The sequence below is a fragment of the Ammodytes marinus genome (genome assembly GCF_949987685.1).
Source record: "Ammodytes marinus genome assembly, contig: scaffold_315, whole genome shotgun sequence".
NCBI classification, from domain to species: Eukaryota; Metazoa; Chordata; class Actinopteri; order Uranoscopiformes; family Ammodytidae; genus Ammodytes; species Ammodytes marinus.
The window spans coordinates 1-22,500 of NW_027648207.1; the positions used below are offsets into that span (position 1 = coordinate 1).

At 42.5% G+C, this 22,500-nt stretch overlaps 1 protein-coding gene across 1 annotated transcript; it reads right to left on the bottom strand.

Moving 5' to 3' along the window:
- Positions 1-13,628: 13,628 nt before the first annotated feature.
- On the bottom strand, positions 13,629-21,005 carry LOC307270928 (protein NLRC3-like; the record flags this gene model as incomplete). Its single annotated transcript, XM_080054816.1, has 9 exons — positions 20,942-21,005; positions 17,151-18,951; positions 16,885-17,058; positions 16,490-16,660; positions 16,096-16,266; positions 15,610-15,783; positions 15,343-15,516; positions 14,291-14,337; positions 13,629-14,203 (listed from the first exon to the last, which is right to left on the bottom strand). The coding sequence occupies exons 1-9, from the start codon at positions 20,970-20,972 to the stop codon at positions 13,629-13,631; spliced, it is 3,318 nt and encodes a 1,105-aa protein (XP_079910942.1). The 5' UTR covers positions 20,973-21,005.
- Between the last annotated feature and the right edge of the window lie 1,495 nt (positions 21,006-22,500).

The window sequence follows — 22,500 nt, forward strand, 5'->3', positions numbered from 1 at the left end:
TGTCTCTCTCTGTCTGTGTGTGTGTGTGTGTGCAGGGCTGACGTGGGAGAGTGTGTCCCCCTGTGTGCGGTGGATGGCTCCCTTCATGGAGGCTTTACAGGCGGAAGACAAACCTCAACTGAAGACATTCGACAAAATCAAGCAAGACGACAGACACAACATACAGACGCATGTAGCCTACCTGGACCTACTGGTAAGAGACAGACACACACTGCTCTTACACACACACACACTGCTCTTACACACACACAGACAGACAGACACATGTAGCCTACCTGGACCTGCTGGTAAGACAGACAGACACACACACACACACACAGCTCTTACACACACTCTCTCACTCACACACACAGTGAGATACACAGACACAACATACAGACACATGTAGCCTACCTGGACCTGCTGGTAAGAGACAGACAGACAGACAGACACACACTGCTCTTAAACTCACACTCTCACCAACAGACTAGCTTGCTCGCATGCACACGCTTAGGCTACTCACTTACACAGGTACTGACACTCACTCACTGACACACACATGCACGCGCACGCACACACACGCACTCAATCTCTGACACACACACACACACACACTCACTCACACTGACACACAAACACTGCTCAAGTCTAATATTTATTATTTTTATTTTTATGTAGCACATTTGTTAGCTTTGGTGGCTACACCAAAAAAGAGATTGTTTGTCTGTGTCTATGTGTTACTGTGTGTGTGTGTGTGTGTGTGTGTGTGGGTCTCTTACTGTGTGTGTGTGTGTTTTACTTTATGTGTGTGTGTCTGTGACTGTTTGTATGTACGTGTTACTGTGTGTGTCTTGCTATGTGTTATACTGTGTGTGTGTGTGTGTGTGTGTCTCTTACTGTGTGTGTTTTACAGTGTAGATGTCTTACTGTGTGTGTGTGTGTGTGTGTGTGTATGTGTCTTACTGTCTCTGTGTGTGTGTGTGTGTGTGTGTGTATGTACATGTTACGGTGTGTGTCTTACTCTGTGTGTCTTACTGTGTGTGTGTGTGTGTCTTACTATGTGTGTGTGTGTGTGTGTGTAATCTAACGTGTTATCTCTGTCTCTCAGAGGAAAGCTCACTGTGTGTGTGTGTCTCTTACTGTTTATGTGTGTGTGTCTTGCTATGTCTTATACTGTGTGTGTGTGTGTGTGTGTGTGTGTGTGTGTGTCTTACTGTGTGTGTGTGTGTGTGTGTGTGTGTGTGTCTTGCTATGTCTTATACTGTGTGTGTGTAATCTAACGTGTTGTCTCTGTCTCTCAGAGGAAAGCTCACGAGCGCCAGTCGCTCCGGCCCGACTGCCAGATGTCGCCCGTTGCCGTGGGAGCGATTCTGACTCCGCCCAACAGCACAGAGAAACCAGCCAATCCCTGAAGAGAACACACACACACAGGCAGGCAGAGACACACACACACACACACACACAGACAGACAGACAGACAGACAGACAGACAGACAGAGTAACAGACACACACAGTAACACACACACAGAGTAACACACACACACTCGGTAACATAAACACACACACACACACACTCAGTAACATAAACACACACACACACACACACACATGCACGCAGGCAGGCAGGCAGAGTAACAGACACACACAGGCAGAGAGACAGGCACACTCAGTAACAAAAACACACACACACACAGAGCAACAGACACACACTCAGTAACATAAACACACACACACACACTCAGTAACATAAACACACACAGGCAGACACACACACACACACACACACACTCAGTAACATAAACACACACACAGGCAGACACACACACTCGGTAACATAAACACACACACACGCGTCTCAATCAACACGTTTGTACCTGAAGACAGTGCCAACCTCTCGGACACGGGGACGCCATTTTAGGAAAACATACTTCATGTAGCACACTTTTATTTAACATTTTTTTAACACTAAATATTTTTTTTTTTTCTCTCTCCATTTTTTTTCTATGAATGAATTTGGTTTTATAATAGTGCAAATATGGACTTTTCTCTCACAGACACACACACACGCACACACACGCACACAGACACACACACACACACACACACACACACACACACACACACTGGGGTCGTCTGATGTGAACTAGTTTGATCGTGTGTCGACTGAGTCCACTCATAAGAAGTGGGCACACTGGTTTCAAATTTTTATTTTAAATTTTTATTTTTATTAATTTTATTATTATTTTTTATTATTATTATTTTCCTTTTTAAATAAACGGTCTTGGTTTGAGAGAAACCAAAACACTGTACTTTTTTTTTTTTTTTTTTTTTTAGGTATTAATGTTAATGGGAGTTTTACTGGTGTGATAACGAAGGCTTTAAATTAGCTTTTAAAATGGTGCTTTAGTAAAAATTCGCTCATTGCATACGGTATTTCAATCCACTTTGAACTGGGCCAAGTTAAAGCTATAGTGTGTAACTTTTTCCACATTTCAAGCCATCTCCAAATGTATTTCTCAGTATGGCAGCGTTTACAAACCCCAAAAAGAGCCCAAGAAATGTTTCAGTTGTTAATTCTACTGCTAAGAAAGAAAAAAAACCTGGACGTACAGCAGAAGGTATAAAATCCATGTGCCATCACTGAAGGCTTTACCTCATGTAGATGGCGATGCACCGACAGACAGTGTTGTTGTAATCACTCAGAATTCCTCATGGAGGGGGTGACAGAAGTTACACACTATTGCTTTAAAGTTTAGTTGAATTATAATCTTCCCATTCAATACTGTGTAAGAGTTTTTAGTTATTTAAATTCATAAAATGTGAATCCCATATGAGCCACATGAACAACCAAACTGTTCCAAAAGCCCTACTAGCTTCCTACTCATACTAAAAGCCCTACTAGCTTCCTACTCATACTAAAAGCCCTACTAGCTTTCCACTCATACTGAAAGTCCTAATAACGTCCTACTCATACTAAATGCCCTACTAGCGTCCCACTCATACTAAAAGCCCTACTAGCTTCCCACTCATACTAAAAGCCCTACTAGCGTCCTACTCATACTAAAAGCCCTACTAGCTTCCCACTCATACTAAAAGCCCTACTAGCGTCCTACTCATACTACAAGCCCTACTAGCGTCCTACTCGTACTAAAAGCCCTACTAGCTTCCCACTCATACTAAAAGCCCTACTAGCTTCCTACTCATACTAAAAGCCCTACTAGCGTCCTACTCGTACTAAAAGCCCTACTAGCTTCCCACTCATACTAAAAGCCCTACTAGCGTCCTACTCATATGCCCTACTAGCTTCCTACTCATACTAAAAGCCCTACTAGCGTCCTACTCATACTAATTTAGACGGTATGTTGTGGTTGTGTATGCGAGTTTGTGTAGGCGAGAAATGCCCGGATGAGTACTAACTTCCAACTTTGTGTATGGATCCATAGGTTACTTTTCCTACTCAACCGCCCCACAATGCATTGCGTCTTTTCAAACGACACGGAAGTAAAAAAAAATATATAATTGCTTCTGTATACTTAAGTGTAAACGGTCCGACGAACCTCGCATACACAATGGATGGTTAAGTAGACAGTATGTGGTATATACATGTTGAGTATGTAGGAGGGAGGATGTTAGTAGGGCTTTTAGTATGTAGTATATACATGTTGAGTATGTAGGAGGGAGGACGTTAGTAGGGCTTTTAGTATGTAGTATATACAGTATCTCACAAAAGTGAGTACACCCCTCACATTTCTTCACATTTTTCTTTATATCTTTCCATGGGACAACACTGAAGAAATGACACTTTGATACAATGTCAAGTAGTCAGTGTATAGCTTGTATAACAGTGTAAATTTACTGTCCCCTCAAAATAACTCGACACACAGCCATTAATGTCTAAACTGCTGGCAACAAAAGTGAGTACACCCCTTAGAAAAAATTTACAAATCGGGCCCAAAGTGTAAATATTTTGTGTGGCCACCATTATTTTCCAGCACTGCCTTAACCCTCTTGGGCATGTAGTTCACTAGAGCTTCACAGGTTGCCACTGGAACCCTCTTCCACCCATTTATGACGACATCAAGGAGCTGGTGGATATTAAAGACCTTGCGCTCCTACACCTTCTGTTTGAGGATGCCCCAAAGATGCTCAATAGGGTTTAGGTCTGGAGACATGCTTGGCCAGGCCATAACCTTTACCCTCAGCTTTTTTAGCAAGCCACTGGTCGTCTTGGAGGTGTGTTTGGGGTCGTTATCATGTTGCAATACCACCCTGCGGCCCAGTTTACGAAGGTTGAGTGCACGTGGTCAGCGTCGTACACAGAGGTTGGCTTTGGAAAATAGACGTATGAGTGCTGCCAGCATTGCTGAAGGGCTTGAAAGGGTGAGGGGTCAACCTGTCAGTGCTCAGACCATACGCCGCACTCTGCATCATACTGGTCTGCATGGCTGTCATCCCAGAAGGAAGCCTATTCTAAAGATGATGCACAAGAAACCCCACAAAAAGTTTGCTGAAGACAAACAGACTACGGACATGGATTACTGCAACCATGTCCTGTGGTCTGATGAGACCAAAATACATTTATTTGGTTCAGATGGTGTTAAGAGTGTGGAGCGGCAACCAGGTGAGGAGTACAAAGACAAGTGTGTCTTGCCTAGAGTCAAGCATGGTGGTTGGAGTGTCATGGTCTGGGGCTGCATGAGTGCTGCCAGCACTGGGGATCTACAGTTCATTGAATTATAGCATGTACTGTGACATACTGAAGCAGAGCATGATCCCCTCCCTTCATAAACTGGGCCGCAGGGCAGTACTGCAACATGATAACGACCCCAAACACACCTCCGAACGACCACTGGCTTGCTAAAGAAGCTGAGGGTAAAGGTTATGGACTGGCCAAGCATGTCTCCAGTCTTAAACCCTATTGAGCATCTTTGGGGCATCCTCAAACGGGAGATGGAGGAGCGCAAGGACTCTAATATCCACCAGCTCCTTGATGTCGTCATGAATGGGTAGAAGAGGATTCCAGTTGCAACCTGTGAAGCTCTAGTGAACTACATGCCCAAGAGGGTTAAGGCAGTGCTAGAAAATAATGATGGCAAAACAAAATATTGACACTTTAGGCCCAATTTGGACATTTTTTATTAGGGGTGTACTCACTTTTGTTGCCAACAGTTTAGACATTAATGGATGTGTGTCGAGTTATTTTGAGGGGACAGTAAATTTACACTGTTATACAAGCTGTACACTGACTACTTGACATTGTATCAAAGTGTCATTTATTCAGTGTTGTCGCATGGAAAGATATAATGAAATATTTGAAGAAATGTGAGGGGTGTACTCACTTTTGTGAGATACTGTACATGTTGAGTATGTAGGAGGGAGGACGTTAGTAGGGCTTTTAGTATGTAGTATATACATGTTGAGTATGTAGGAGGGAGGACGTCAGTAGGGCTTTTAGTATGTAGTATATACATGTTGAGTATGTAGGAGGGAGGACGTTAGTAGGGCGTTTACAGCACAGCCTCTGAAGTGTGTGTATTTTATTTTTTATTTTAATTTTTTGTAACAATGCAGCCGACCTGTTTGTTCTCTCTAGTTACATTCCTGTAAAACTTGACTTGCTAAAGGAAACACGGCAAAACAAAAATGTGCAAAAGTATTCTTTATTTTATTTTTTGCTGTTCATATAAGTGCTTGTATTTATTGCTAAGCCTTAGAGAGCGAGCGAGTGAGTGTCTGTGTGTGTCTGTGTGTGTGTGTGTGTGTGTGTGTGTGTGTGTATATATACAATTAAAAAAAAATTACAATGTTCATATGTAAAAAAAAAAAAATCTTCCAGTGATGAATGAATCGGCGCTCTTTTTGATCGCCCTGCCAAAGGCAAAATGTATTTATGATCATTTTTTTTTTGCAATGTGAAATAACTTTTGAATCACAGTTCCTTTTTATTAAATGTTGTACGCTAGCTAGCCTGTCCTGCTATACTTGGTGCCTTTTGTAAAAAATTGAAGAAGAAGAAAAAAATCGTACTGTACCGCTTAAAGCTAATGCTAGCCAAAAGGTTGCTAAGAAGACGGAGCCAAAATGGCGGCGTTCGCAGTGAATAAACAACCATGAGAGGAAACTGTGTCAGAAGAATGTATGTGTTTGTTATTGTAAATACAGCAATTCACAAATGTGTTATTTTTCTTTTATATAGGAATGTGTTTAATAAATGAATTGAAATTTTGAGTTTTGTCCGTGTGTGTGTGTTTATACTTACATTAGTGTTCCGAATCCATACTCTTTATCTTTATCTATACTACAGCTGATCATAAACACTATCTAGTTAGTATGCAGTATGAGCCAATTGGGACATACTTTAAAGGGACACTGTGTAACATTTTAAGTAATGTATTAGCTAAAAATCAATATCCTCATTCATAAATATGTCCTCATTGGTGTAAAATCACCTCTGACAATAATCTGAATTATCCTCCTGAGCAGAGAATTACAAATATTAATATTACATTTTGTACATTGAGCAGGCAGGTCTTATGGAGGCATCCATGTTGGTTGGAATGTCATCAGATGCATTGTTTAAAATTTAGAATTGTTCTTGTCCTTGAAGGCCACTGTAGCTTCTGTTATTATTCTAAAGGGTTGGGGTTACCCAGGGAGTGTTGCATTCTAGAACTTTCTTGATGATGTCATATTACACAGTGCCCCTTTTAACTTATTTATTTCATCATAACATGGCTCTTTGATCTTGGCCTCTTGCTTATATATCCGTCTCATCGCTGGTTGTTTTCACTGGGAGGCTCAGTCCATGTGATGTAACTTCTGCTGCAGTGGATTGTGGGTCAGAACTTCCGTAAAGCTGCTGGTTTCAACACTAAAAAATCACCACCGGATGCAGTAGGACATCTGGGTATTTTTCAGCATGCTGCATCTGACATCATGTATTGGGACAAACTAAATCTGTTTCTACCATAGTAAAAAACAGAAGTATGGGGAGTGATTGATAGATAGATAGATAGATAGATAGATAGATAGATAGATAGATAGATAGATAGATAGATAGATAGATGGATGGATAGATAGATAGATGGATGGATGGATAGATAGATAGATAGATAGATAGATGGATGGATAGATAGATAGATAGATGTAGTAACTTTCCCTGCACATTTACAACTCTAATCTTAGAGAATGTTCCAGTAGTTTTTCTTACATTTTTGTACATTTACCATTTAAAAAAAATTAGCAGTTGATTTTTGAATCGACCATGTAGTATGACTGAGAATGCATTATGCCAATGAGTGTCCTCACAACAATAGCCAGACAAAAGTGTGTGTGTTTCTGTGTGTGTCTGTGTGTGTGTGTGTGTGTGTGTTAATTTAGAGAGAATGCATTATGTCAATGAGTCTCCTCATTACTATAGCCATGCAAACGTATGTGTGTCTGTCTGGGTGTGTTTCTTTGTCTGTGTGTGTGAGTGAGGAGAGAGTGTGTGTGTGTGTGTGTGTGTGAGAGAGAGAGAGAGAGAGAGAGAGAGTGTGTGTGTGAGTGTGAGAGAGAGAGAGTGTGTGTGTGTGTGTGTTGAGGCCACACTTCCCCAGGACGATACAATACAATACTCTCTCCCCAGGGGGGAGGGGTGGTGTGGGGGGGTGGCATGTAAATGGGGGGAGGCCTCTGTCCCACATCATATACGTGTGTGTGTGTGTATGTGTGTGTACTCTGATATGTGTGTGTTCATTTGTGAGGACCACTATGAGTTCAAGGCATTTTCTTCAGTCCTCACTTTTTTAAAGTAATTTTTTTGGAGGAATAGTGTCATGGAGGTCCTCACAATTGTGTGTGTGTGTGTGTGTGTGTGTGTGTGTGTGTGTGTGTGTGTGTGTGTGTGTGTGTGTTGTACTTCAATCAGATTATGGACCTAAAGTTGCTCATAAAATCCTCCCAAAGTAACATTTCCAACACGTCTTGTTGGCAAAATGTGTGTGTGTGTGTGTGTGTGTTCGTGTGTGTGTGTGAGTGTGTTCGTGTGTGTGTGTGTGTGTGTGCGTGTGTGTGTGAGTGTGTGTGTGTTCGTGTGTGTGTGTGTGTGTGTGTGTGTGTGTGTGCGTGTGTGTGTTCGTGTGTGTGTGTTCGTGTGTGTGTGTGTGTGTGTGTGTGTGTTGTCTCTCATCACTGCAGTGTTGAATCCAGCACTGCAGTTTGAAATTCCTAGACAATGGAAACAGCAACACCCAAAATCATCACTAAAAGGAATACTTCACCCATACGGAACCGGCGTTCTATCATTATAAAATAACTATTATAATATAATGAATGAGGTTTTTCTTCCCTCAGTCTTCCCTTGGCCCAGCTGTCCTGTTAATCCTAACCCTACATTTTTACCATATGTGATGTCACGCATGGGAAAATGTAGGGGTTAGACAGTGAGACCATAAAACACTCTTTCTGCCTTTTCTCAGGCTAGGATGAACCGATTTCTAAAATATTTGCACATTTATACTACATAGGATCTCAGAGTTCAATACACCTTCATATTTCCACCGGGGAAGTAGGTTTTATAAGTTGCAGGTGAATAGCGGAACGTTTCCACTTGATAACTTTAAGATGGTTGTATAGGAGAAATATACAGACGCAAACAGACAAGGTTTAGTCAAATAAACACCTGAATGTACATGTTGGACCTTTTGATTTATACTAGTATGAAAGAAGACATGTTATGGAAGATAGAGAGAGAGAGGGAGAGAGAGAGGGAGAGAGATGGAGTATGAAAGAAGACATGTTATGGAAGAGAGGGGGAGAGAGAGGGAGAGAGAGATAGAGTATGAAAGAAGACATGTTATGGAAGAGAGAGAGAGAGAGAGAGGGAGAGAGAGAGGGAGAGAGATAGAGTATGAAAGAAGACATGTTATGGAAGAGGGAGAGAGAGAGGGAGAGAGAGATAGAGTATGAAAGAAGACATGTTATGGAAGAGAGGGAGAGAGAGAGAGAGAGGGAGAGAGAGATAGAGTATGAAAGAAGACGTGTTATGGAAGAGAGAGAGAGAGGGAGAGAGAGATAGAGTATGAAAGAAGACATGTTATGGAAGAGAGAGAGAGAGAGAGAGAGAGAGATAGAGTATGAAAGAAGACATGTTATGGAAGAGAGAGAGAGAGAGAGGGGGAGAGAGAGAGAGAGGGAGAGAGAGATAGAGTATGAAAGAAGACATGTTATGGAAGATAAATAGACAGAAATCTCAAAAATTGACCAGAAAATTTGCCTTAGAAGACAATGTTTTAACCAGCCTTGTGTCACATTAAAACAGGAAACTTAACAAAAGAAACTGATTTCACTGTCCCCCCCCTCCCATTCCCCCCCCCCCCCACCGCCTGTCTACTTATAGAGGTCAAAGACAATACACACACACAAGCTGCTGCAACCCCCAACACACACTCTCTCTCTCTCTCTCTCTCTCTCTCTCTCACACACACACTCTCCCGCTCTCTCTTTCTCTCACACATACACACTCTCTCGCACCCTCTCTCTCTCACACACACACCCACACTCACACACACCCTCTCTATCGCTCCCCCCTCTCTCTCTATCTCTCTCTCTCAAACACACACACACACACGTTTGTACGGCTATACTTATGAGGACATTCATTGACATAATGCATTCCCTAGCCCCTTACCCTAACCCTAACCATCCAAACTAAATGCCTAACCCCAACCCATTTGCATTGAATTCCATTCATTTTCTGTCTCCCACAAGGAAAGTCTGACGCTCATGAAACTTACTCCACTTATTAACATCAGTCATGCAAATATACCCACCAAACGATTTGATTCTCGGATGAAGAGAAATACATTTTAAACCTGCAGTGTGTAGAATTTTGGGTTTTATTTCCTAGCAGATTTTGTAGAAAGTAATTATAATATCCATAAGTACATTTAATTTGGTGCATAATAGCTGAATTTTTTTTTCCCCTTAGAAAGGGTCTCATATATGTCCATATTTCTGCATATTTTGGACCAAGGCCTAGTGCCGCCATCTTGAAAGTGTCATAGTTGGAATGTCATCAGGTGCATTGTTTAAAATTTAGAATTGTTCTTGTCCTTGAAGGCCACTGTAGCTTCTGTTATTATTCTAAAGGGTTGGGGTTACCCAGGGAGCGTTGAATTCTAGAACTTTGTAGAACTTTCTTGATGATGTCATGTTAAACACTGCACCTTTAAGAGGTGAGCTTTTCACAGCTAGCCAGTCCATTTTGGGGCGATTTACATTGAGTTCCATTCATTTTCTGTAGGACTAGGGTTGGGCTAGGGTTAGGGTTAGGGTTAGGGTTAGGGTTAGGGTTAGGGTTGGGCTAGGGTTAGGGTTAGGGTTAGGGTTAGGGTTGGGCTAGGGTTGGGCTAGGGCTAGGGTTAGGGTTGGGTTAGGGCTAGGGTTAGGGTTAGGGTTAGGGTTAGGGTTAGGGTTAGGGTTAGGGTTGGGTTAGGGTTAGGGTTGGGCTAGGGCTAGGGTTAGGGTTGGGTTAGGGTTAGGGTTAGGGTTAGGGTTAGGGTTGGGTTAGGGTTAGGGTTAGGGTTAGGGTTAGGGTTAGGGGTTAGGGCTAGGGTTAGGGCTAGGGTTAGGGTTAGGGTTGGGCTAGGGTTGGGCTAGGGTTAGGGTTAGGGTTAGGGTTAGGGTTAGGGTTAGGGTTAGGGTTAGGGCTAGGGTTAGGGTTAGGGCTAGGGTTAGGGTTAGGGTTGGGTTAGGGTTAGGGTTGGGCTAGGGCTAGGGCTAGGGTTAGGGTTAGGGTTAGGGTTAGGGTTAGGGTTAGGGTTAGGGTTAGGGTTAGGGTTAGGGTCAGGGTTGGGTTAGGGTTAGGGTTGGGCTAGGGTTAGGGTCGGGCTAGGGTTGCTATCTCTCACAAGGAAAGTCTGACGCTCATGAAACTGAGAAATTGATTTCTCGTCATCCGAGAATCAAATCCTTTGGTGGCATATTCACACACACACACACACAGACACACACACACACACACACAGACACACACACACACACACACACACACACACACACACACACACACACACACACACACACACACACACACACACACACACACACACACACACACACACACACACACACACAATTAATTTGCTTATTACCGAACGTATACAGAGTCAATACAAGCTTCCACACCAGCGCCGTCATTTATTTTTTATTTTTTCGAACTGAGTTTTGATTTTTAGGATGCCGTGACAGATGGATGTTGACACAATAATCTGTCAGAGAAGGATGAGAATGTCAGGGCGTCTCACCACAGCATGGAGAACATCCCTCAGGACTGAAGAGGCAAAAACAATGAGTGACAGTTCTGACTTTTCAGTAGATCTTGGTTTATTCAGCAAGCTTTGCAAAAATATGCAATTTATTCAAACAAGAGTAAATGATTTTTGAGTAGATTAAAAAAATCTAAAAAGTCAAATGGTCTCAATTGCCTAGAAAAAGCCCAGATTGGGGCGCTCCGATGGCATAGTGGATAGAGCGCGTACCATATTGGCTCCGGCCTTCGTTGCAGTGGTCGCAGGTTCAAATCTGACCTGTGGACCTTTACTACAGGTCATCCACCCCCCTCTCTCTCTCTGTCTCCCCATTTCAACTCTGTACTGTCTAATAAAGCTTGAAAATGCCAAAAAAGAAAAAAAGAAAAGAAAGCCCAGATTTAAAATCAGAGCATCTTTTTAAAGTGACATAGTTAGGGTGTGAACTTGGTTATGATACAACAAAGATATATGAGTTAAAGTTGCTCAGAGGAACTTTAAGTTTGTGTTAATTAATTAGTTGTGTTAATTCTAGCGCCCCCTTTGGACAAAAGCGGTAGTGTTTTTACCACGCCAGATGTTCCTGGATGAGCGTATACCCATGACAGAGGCATTAAGAAAAACTATATAAAAATAGCATTCTTTGCACTGATGGTCTCGTTTGCCGCTACATGTAATTTATGATCATCAGAGGAAGGCATAAATCGTCCACATAATAATGATAGAATTCTTTCATTACTAATAAAGTTGCATCAGTGACGTCTACACAAGCTAATTAAGAAAACAAGCTCAAATACTCATCGTTACTGACTGATGTAACTAATAAATTACATGTGTAAAAGAGTATTTCCACATAATTCAAACTTCACAATAATGATTCTATATTTACAGAGGCATTTTTTCAATCAATTGACTTCCGACTGTTACGGTGTGGCAGACAGGCAGGCAAGCAGGACCCAAATACAGAACGTTTCCAGTAAAGGTAATTTATTGTGCAAAAAATGCAACTTCCAAAAGGCAAAAAAGGCAGCCGGGCAAAAAGGCAGAGAACACAGGTAACGGGAAACAAGTAACACAGGACAAGACTCACCGACACGACAAACCATAATGCACAGACAAGGAACAAAGGAATGACCAGGGTTATACAGTATATACTAGACACAACGAGACACAGGTGTGACACATTAGGGGAGGGAGCAGTAATCAAACAGGAGGGAAACTTGACAGGACATGGGGAGGAACAAGACAGACGTACCAAAATAAAACAGGAAACACGGGGAACCACCAAAACAAGACAGGACAAAGACAGACCGTGACACTGACGCTTGAATGAACAGCTTCGTAGTTCCTCGTAGCTCTTAGTACTTACCATGTTACTGCCAGACTTAACATGAAAGCTGCACACTGTATGTAAAATAATGTTTCCACCTTCTTCAAACTACTATCATGTTTCTTGATATTTGGCTCTTACAGTTGAATATTTTCAACTGTTCAACTGTTTCATTTGTTACAAAAACTTGAAAATTTGGGGGCGGCCTTAGCTCAGTTGGTAGTGCGTCCCCCCCCCCATGGGCCAGCAGCGGACCCGGGTTCGATTCCAGCCCGCGGTCGTTCTCTGCATGTCACTCCCCTCTGTGCCCCATTTCAACTCTGTCTCTACACTATCAATAAAGCATAAAAATGCCAAAAAATAATTCTTAAAAAAAATTAAAAATATATATTTTTTTAAAGTTTTCTGTAATGGTGATCATGTAAAGCCTGTCCCTCTCACAGACGACACAGGCTGTATCTCGATTCAGGTGTTGCGGTCTACGAAGGCTGCATTTGAAGACCGATTGCGTCATAGCGGCGCGCAAGGGTTGTTCCATTTGCAAGGCTCCTTCATATGCGGCCGAGAAATGCAGCCTTTGTTTCACGGTTTTGAAGGCTGCATCAGATGTATCCTTCGCAGCCCAACATATCCCATGATTCATTGCGTTTTTTTCAGAGATGGCATACAATAAAATAAAAAATAACAAAACAGCAACGTGTTGCTCCATCTTCTTAACTTTTATCTTCCGTTCTTTTTTCCTTGTACTTTTTTTTCTTTTCGTCTGGTAGGCAACTTCTTTTTCTTTTTTCCTCTGTTGACAAGGCTGTTTCCGTTGGCAGCTATCAGGGTTGCTAGGCAGCACAGGAGCGGCGAGTCGTCACGCAAGGTAACGGCTTGTTACGCAAACCCGAAATGCTCGTAAACGGAGACCTGCGGAGACCGTCCCGTTTAACAACGCTCGTTCGGCCTTCGAATCGGCCTTCACAGGCTATAGCCTTCATAGACCGCGACCTACCAAGGAAGCGGTCTCTGTAACGGGATACAGCTACAGAGACACTGAGGCACCAGACACTGAGGAGCCAGGCCACCCAATCATAAACCCAAACCCAAACCCAGGATACAGAGGTTCAGTGAATGTGGTGTTGAAGGTGTGGAGGTGGATCAGTGAGTCAGAGGAGACTTTGTAGAAAGACAGAGAGCCAGCAGGACAGTCCACATACACTGCTACTCTGTTAGAGCGAGGGGAGGAGGAGCGGATGGGTGTTTGTTTGTTATTGTGATTGACATAGAAACAACAGATTTTGTCATCAATTTTGTTATATTCATCACATCTCAGACTCCAGGACTGATCAGTACGTCCAAACACACAGTCCACACTGTGTCCTTTCCTGCTGATTCCTCTGTAGCTCACTGATATATCAACCCCTCCTCTCCACTTGACCTCCCAGTAACGGCGACCAGTCAGACCATTACTACACAGCAGCTGACGATAGGAGTCAAACCTCTCTGGATGATCAGGATATGGCTGATCCTCCTCCACACATGTCACCTTCCTGTTGTTGTCAGACAGTTTGAGGTTTCTGTTTACTGTGTTTGTGTCCAGTGTGAGTTCACAGGAATCTGATGGAGAGAACAAGACACAACACAGCATCAGTTATTAATCCATTTTCACAATTTGATGATTATGAACATTAAAAACACACTTACACTTCCTCAGACCTGGTGTCAGCCATTGTACTCCAGCAGGCTCCACCCTGAAAGGAGAGGAGGAGGGTAGGAGGGGGGGTCAGACTAGCTTGTACTCTTTCAGACGCACACGAAGACACTACATTAGCTTTTGGCTCTTTTCCACTGGAACTTTTGGCCACGCCAAGTCAAACAGTGGCGCACTGATTTGCATTTCCATTATCCCTTTTACTGCACTGGGCTGAGGTGGATCTCTTCCGGAAGTTTTTTTTCTTATTTTTATACCTATTTATTGATCTTATTAATTTCGGCTACACACAAGACTTTGTAAACTTTCATTCATTGATTATTTGATCAATCTTACACTCCCCTGAGTTCGTCCTCTGGTGTTTCCTTACTTCTTGTTTTTTTTAGTCCACGTTCATAGACGTCGCTTGGATGTCGTTTTGGATGTGTTAAAAAAAATATATTTCTGAAACGTATTAGTTGCTCTGTCTGTGGATTTTGAGGGGGGGGGGGGGGGTTGTATTGTTGTTTTTATTCTGCAAAGCACTTTGTGCTGCCTTCGCTGTGAATGAAAAGTGCTTTATAGATAAAGTTTGAGATACAAGAAAACCAATATTTCAAATTATGAAGCAGATTCAACTTAAAATACATTACCATTAAAGCCAAAATATTTCCCTGCATAGCTAGTATAACTGATACAACTATGTAGCAAAAAACGAGCATTTTGGTCGTGGTAATGTTAAACTATTATGACTAAACAGCAAAGAGGGCACTGCTTTTATATTTCCTTAACTCAATGTGGTGAATCATTTCTTTTAATTACAGTCGTGAAACACATTCAGTGGTTTAATACATTCACACATGAGCACCAGAGGGCGGAGCATCATCAATTGAATTCACACCAACAGACAGGTTGCCCTGCTGTAATGGAAATGCAAACCGCTGATGTGCCGAGCAGAGCCAAGCTGAGCCGGGATATAGAAAATCCACATTGGTGTTTCAGGGTCATATGAGAAAATGTCTCCAGCTCTCCCTCCACTATCAGACTGACAGCAGCCTCTTCATACCTGAGAGTGTCCAGTCTCCAGAGGGGACCGTCCCGTCCAGCAGACAGTAGCTCCACTCCTGAGGCTCCTGGATGGTTGTAGCTCAGGTCCAGCTCTCTCAGATGGGACGGGTTGGAGCTCAGAGCGGAGGCCAGAGAAGCACAGCCTTTCTCTGTGATCAGACAACCTGACAGACTACACACACACACCCAGACAGGTTAACTTTTTATAAACTGATGCACATCAGATGTTAAATGGTCATCATTGAACTGGTGCATGAAGCCTGACCTGAGAGATTCCAGTTTACAGTGTGGACTCTTCAGCCAAGCAGACAGATGCTTCACTCCTGAATCCTGCAGGTCATTGTTACTCAGGTCCAGATCTCTCAGATGGGAGGGGTTGGAGCTCAGAGGTGAGGCCAGAGAAGCACAGCCTTCCTCTGTGATCAGACAGCCTGACAACCTAAACACACACACACACACACACACACGATGTTAAGTTTTAATTTGTTTTTGTTTGGGGACGTTATGTTTTTTAAACATAATCTGTGGTATATAATAATTCAACAATTAAAATGTAACAGAGAGAAGTATATGAAAATAACAGCATATGGAAATGCATTATTTGGCTCCAGAAACAACTTCCGAACTTTAATTAAAATATATTTTGATAAATCATTGTAGCAGACACAATCCTATACCGGTTTACTTGTTATAAACTGATGTATATCAGATGTTAAATGGTCATCAGTTGAACTGGTGCATGAAGCCTGACCTGAGAGATTCCAGTTTACAGTGTGGACTCTTCAGCCAAGCAGACAGATGCTTCACTCCTGAATCCTGCAGGTCGTTGTTACTCAGGTCCAGCTCTCTCAGACTAGAGGAGGAGCTGAGAACTGAGGCCAGAGCTTCACAGCTTCTCTCTGAGAGGTTACAGCCACTCAGCCTGGAGAGACAACAGTGTCAACAGATAGGGAAATTGAAAACGTTTTCAACTTTATGTTCTTGTTAAAAGATCTACACCAATGTAAAAACTTGTCAATCAGAAGAATAAATATACTTTGATACATACATATTGCAGACACAAATCTACACAGGTTACATTCTTAAAAACTAATGTATATCAGTTGTTTAATGGTCATCAGTTGGACAGGTCCATAAAGCCTGACCTGAGAGTTTCCAGTTTACAGTGTGGACTCTGCAGCCAAGCAGACAGATGCTTCACTCCTGAATCCTGCAGGTCGTTGTTACTCAGGTCCAGCTCTCTCAGACTAGAGGAGGAGCTGAGAACTGAGGCCAGAGCTTCACAGCTTCTCTTTGAGAGGTTACAGCCACTCAGCCTGGAGAGACAACAGTAAGAGAAAAGGTAATACGTTTTCAACTTTATCTTGTTAAAAGATCTACACTATGTAATCATCTATGTAAAAACTTACGTCAAATAGAAGAATAAATATACTTTGATAAATCATCATAGCATACACAATACTATACAGGTTAAATTATTACTACTAATAAAAATCAGATGTTAAATGGTCATCAGTTGAACTGGTGAATGAAGCCTGACCTGAAAGTTTCCAGTTTCCAGTGTGGACTCTTCAGTGCAGCAGAAAACAACTTCACTCCTGAATCCTGCAGGTCGTTGTTACTCAGGTCCAGCTCTCTCAGACTAGAGGACTTGGAGCTGAGAACTGAGGACAGAGCTTCACAGCTTCTCTCTGAGAGGTTACAGCCACTCAGCCTGGAGAGACAACAGTTACAAAAAGAGTAATATATTTTTATTTTTTAAGTTTTAAGATGGTGATCGTTTATTGATGAATACATACTACATACAGAGCTTTGTTGGAGGCTTTGACCACTGGCATCAGCCTCAGAAGAACCTCCTCAGAGGCTGAGTATTTCTTCAGGTCAAACACGTCCAGATCTTTTTGTGATGACAGTAAGATGAAGCCCAAAGCTGACCACTGAGCAGGAGACAGTTTATCTGTGGAGAGACGTCCTATTCGCAGGGCCTGTTGGATCTCCTCCACTAGAGAACGATCATTCAGTTCATTCAGACAGTGGAACAGATTGATGCTTTTCTCTGCAGAGGGAGTCTCCTCGATCTTCTTTTTGATGAACTCAATCACGATCCGATTGGTCTCTGAGCTACTTCCTGTCTGTGTCAGCAGACCTCTTAGTAGACTCTGATTGGTCGGCAGTGAAAGACCCAAGAGGAAGCGGAGGAACAAGTCCAGGTGTCCATTTGGACTTTGTAAAGCTTTGTTCACAGCACTCTTGTGGAGATGTGTTAGATTAGCTTTGTCCCAGAAGAAGTTAGACCACCAGGATGCTGTTTGTTCTTGTGCCATCAGATTGACTCCAGAGTTGATGAATGTCAGATGGACATGAAGAGCAGCCAGAAACTCCTGAACGCTAAGATGGACGAAGCAGAACACCTTGTCCTGGTAGAGTCCTCTCTCCTCTTTAAAGATCTGTGTGAACACTCCTGAGTACACTGAGGCTGCTGTGATATCAATGCCACACTCTGTCAGGTCTGATTCATAGAAGATCAAATTTCCTTTCTGTAGCTGCTCAAAAGCAAGTTTTCCCAGAGACTCGATCATCTCCCTGCTCTCTGGACTCCAGTGTGGATCCGTCTCAGCTCCTCCATCATACTTGAAGTTCTTCAGTTTGGCCTGAACCACCAGGAGGTGGATGTACATCTCAGTCAGGGTCTTAGGCAGCTCTCCTCTCTCTCCAGTCTTCAACACATCCTCCAGAACTGTAGCAGTGATCCAGCAGAAGACTGGGATGTGGCACATGATGTGGAGGCTTCGGGATGTATTGATGTGGGAGATGATTCTGTTGGCCTCCTCTTCATCTCTGGATCTCCTCCTGAAGTACTTTTCCTTCTGTGGGTCAGTGAACCCTCTGACCTCTGTCACCACGCCAACACAGTCAGGAGGGATCTGATTGGCTGCTGCAGGTCGTGTAGTTATCCAGAGGCGAGCAGAGGGAACTAGTTTCCCCCTGATGAGGTTTGTCAGCAGCACATCCACAGAGGTGGACTCTGTGACATCAGTCAGGATCTCATTGTTTTTGAAGTCCAGAGGAAGTCGACACTCATCCAGACCATCTAAGATGAATACAACCTGGAACTCTTCAAAGCTGCAGATTCCTGCTGCTTTGATTTCAGTGAAGAAGTGATGAACAAGTTCCACTAAGCTGAACTTTTTCTCTTTCAGCACATTCAGCTCTCTGAATGTGAATGGAAATATGAACTGTATGTCCTGGTTGGCTTTGCCTTCAGCCCAGTCCAGAGTGAACTTCTGTGTTAAGACTGTTTTCCCAATGCCAGCCACTCCCTTTGTCATCACTGTTCTGATTGGTTCATCTCTTCCAGGTTGGTCTTTAAAGATGTCTTTTTGTCTGATGGTTGTTTCTGGTCTGTCTGGTTTCCAGGATGCTGTTTCAATCTGTCTGACCTCATGTTCTGTATTGACCTCTCCAGTCCCTCCCTCTGTGATGTAGAGCTCTGTGTAGATCTGATTCAGAAGGGTTTGGTTTCCTGCTTTAGCGATCCCCTCAAACACACACTGGAACTTCTTCAGGTTAGATTTGAGTTCACGTTGACACACTGCAACTCTGGCTCCTGAAAGAACAAATATGAAATGTGATTAATAAGTGGATGTGAAAATCAATGTTCCATGTTGACCTCTCCAGTCTCTTTCAGTGTGATGCAGATCTCCTGTACACATTTAGATTTTCCTGATTTTGTTATTTTCTCAAACAAACACTGAAATCTTTTCTTCAGATTTGATTTGGGTTTTCCCTGACTCAGCAATAATCTCTCAATAAATTAGCATGTAAGACCAACTTTAAGTTTAATAACGAGTTAACTCTTACAGCTTTACTGACCTTTTCTATTTGTGTTCATAAGAATGGATGAACCCATCCAAAGGTGGTTAGCGCTCTTATAAGTGGGAGTTCAGTTTGCATGGGCAGGAGCAAGATAAAACGGGTTACAGCACATTATGTCCATGTTAATATAAATGATAACCATCAGTGAAGATGATCTATGACTCTTAAGAACCAAGGAAGACAGCCATGGTTGTAGATAGTTGATATTCTCATGTCGACTGTGTTGGCCAGAAAACTTCCTATTCCTAACGTTGCTGCTCTTCCTCAATACAGGAAACAGAAAATGGCAAGTTTTGAGGGAGATTTCACCATTGTGAGTAGGGGTCGATTTTCCGCAATCATTCCACTCTGCCAGCAGCATGCTGCTTTTTGCGGATGTTGTGGTCCCGATTACATCATCTCACTGGATCGATTCACAGCCGAGTGTGAAGCGGTTGGGATGAGGATCAGCACCTCTAAATCTGAGGCCATGGTGCTCAGCAGGAAACCTATGGACTGTCTATACAGGTAGGGAATGAGTCCTTATCCCAAGTGAAGGAGTTCAAGTACCTTGGTGTCTTGCTCGTTAGTGAGGGGACAATGGAGTGTGAGAATCGGAGCTGCAGGGGCGGTTTAACACTCACTTTAACAAACTCGTGATGAAAAGAGAATGGAGTCGGAAGGCAACATGTTTTCCTTAGTTTCTGTTTGTGTCACCCACACACATCTGTTTTAATATGACTCGTTGGCAGCCGTCGGTGTTATAAAGGCAATGACGTAAACTGCTTACATACATAAGGCATACAGACTGCCGGAAAATAAAATAGAAGAAAAAGAACTGCAATGCATTGTGATATCCACCTCGGAGTGACCATCGTTGTTAACGTGCTCCCTCAGCCCTCCGAGGGTCTATCTCATCAAATGGAAATCACTTCAGTTTTCCAGACAATTGGAATGACACTCATGATTGCGGCCGGGAATCCCCGAGGGAAAGTGCTGAGGGCATGTTGAACGACGCAGCCTCAGTATTCCTGAGAGACTCAGAGTAGAGTTTGAATTTCCCTGAAGGAACACTCCCAAGGGATCAATAAAGTGTCTATCTATCTATCTATCTATCTATCTATCTATCTATCTATCTATCTATCTATCTATCTATCTATCTATCTATCTATCTATCTATCTATCTATCTATCTATCTATCTATCTATCTATCTATCTATCTATCTATCTATCTATCTATCTATCTATCTATCTATCTATCTATCTATCTATCTATCTATCTAGAGTTGAGGTCGTTGAGTCCAGTCGAGGGCAACTGGTAAGGATGCCCCCTGTTACAGGCATGACCAGCCGGGAGGAGAATGACCTAGGACTTGGTGGAGAGATAATGTCTCCTAGCTGGCCTGGGAACGCCTCAGGATCCACCAGTAGGAGCTGGTTAATGTGGCCCCGTAGAGGGAATTTTGGGGTCCCCTGCTGGATCATTTCGCCCCGTGACCCGACCAGCAATAATGGGAGGAAGATGAGTGACAAAGCCTTATTTAACACATTTAAAAAATAAAATTCCTGCCAAGCATCGTATTTTTCAAATCAACTCTTTCCTGCTAAAAGAAAAGCTGTTTCAATATCTGTACTCTTTACTGTACACTTTCTGTTAGTGTTAGGAAAACCCACCTTCCATCTTTACTGTACACTTTCTGTCAGTGTTAGGAAAACCCATCTTCCATCTTTACATGACTCACCTGTTGGTTTCCTAATCTCGTCCAAAACCATCTTGGTCACTTGAATAGATTCTGTAACGTAGGTTTGCACCATCAGATCCACAGTGTCCAACCGGTCTGCATCTTCCAGTCGACTCTTAGGGATACCTAGCAGAGACCACTTGAATCTTTTAAATTCCTCTGCTTCTAAGTTCTCCAAAATTCCCAAGAGGTTCTCTTTTGTTATCTTCATCCATTCTTCCTGCAAAGATCTGAGGGATATAAAAAGAAAATCACGTTAGAGACAAATACCACTTACTTTTTAGATTTTGAATACTGTTTAAACAGACTGGTTAAAGGCCTACTTCACCGGTTTGAATATGAAGGTGTATTGAATTCTGAGATCCTATGTAGTATAAATGTGCAAAAAAAATTAAAATCGGCTCATCCTAGCCTGAGAAAAGGCAGAAAGAGTGTTTTTTTAACCCTATATTTCTCTTCCTCGTGACATCACAGAAAGAGAAATATAGGGTTAAAAAAAACATACTTTGTAAAGATTACTGTGATGTCACAGTAAAAGACATCACAGTAATATTTACAAAGTAAGTTTTTTTTTAACCCTATATTTCTCTTTCTGTGATGTCACGAGAAAGAGAAATATAGGGTTAAAAAAAAACACTCTTTCTGCCTTTATACACCAATACACCTTCATATTCAAACCGGTGAAGTAGGCCTTTAACAGCTTGATTTGCAATTTAATTCTAAAATTGAATGATCAGACTTCACTAATTATGTTTTCAATTTCATAATTCTTTTGCATTTTCAAGCTCCATTTGACAGTACAGAGTTGAAATGGGGAGACAGAGAGAGAGAGAGAGAGAGAGAGAGAGAGAGAGAGAGAGAGGGGGGGACAACCCGCAGCAAAGGTCCACGGGTCGGACTCGAAACCGCGACCACTGCAATGAAGGCCGGAGCCAATATGGTACACGCTCTATCCACTACACTACTGGAGCGCTACTACTTGGATCTACCGGTACCTGGCAACGGTAACTTGCTAGAGCCTAACGTTTAGTTATTTGGACGAGAAAGGTTTTAGGCGTCCATACTTTCCCGAGCAGATGCACTGGAACACAGACAGGTCGGAACTCGGAACTACCAAGTCGGAAATCTCCTTCTTCCGAGTATAAAGGAACACAGCATGACCCCCAGCTGCGATTCTCATAGACACCATTTGCTATAGTACTATGTTTGGTAGGAGTAATCTGCCGGCCCGGAGACATAACAAAACGTTACCAGCTGACTGAGTTAGTATCAGTTTTCACTTACTGTGTGTCTGAGGGTCCAGGTTCATTACTGAAGGCCAGAGGAGATTCTTTGGACTGGTCACTCTTCATAGACAGACAGCTGGAGACTCCAGACTCTGATCTCTGTCCCTGGTACTGAACCCTGCAAACACAAAGATGTTGATTGATTGATTGATTGATTGATTGATTGATTGATTAATTGATTGATTGATTGATTGATTGATTGTCTTTATTTCGAACATGCAAGAAATAAAAAAACAAGTTAGAATATTAATAGATGAATAAATAAAAAAGCAA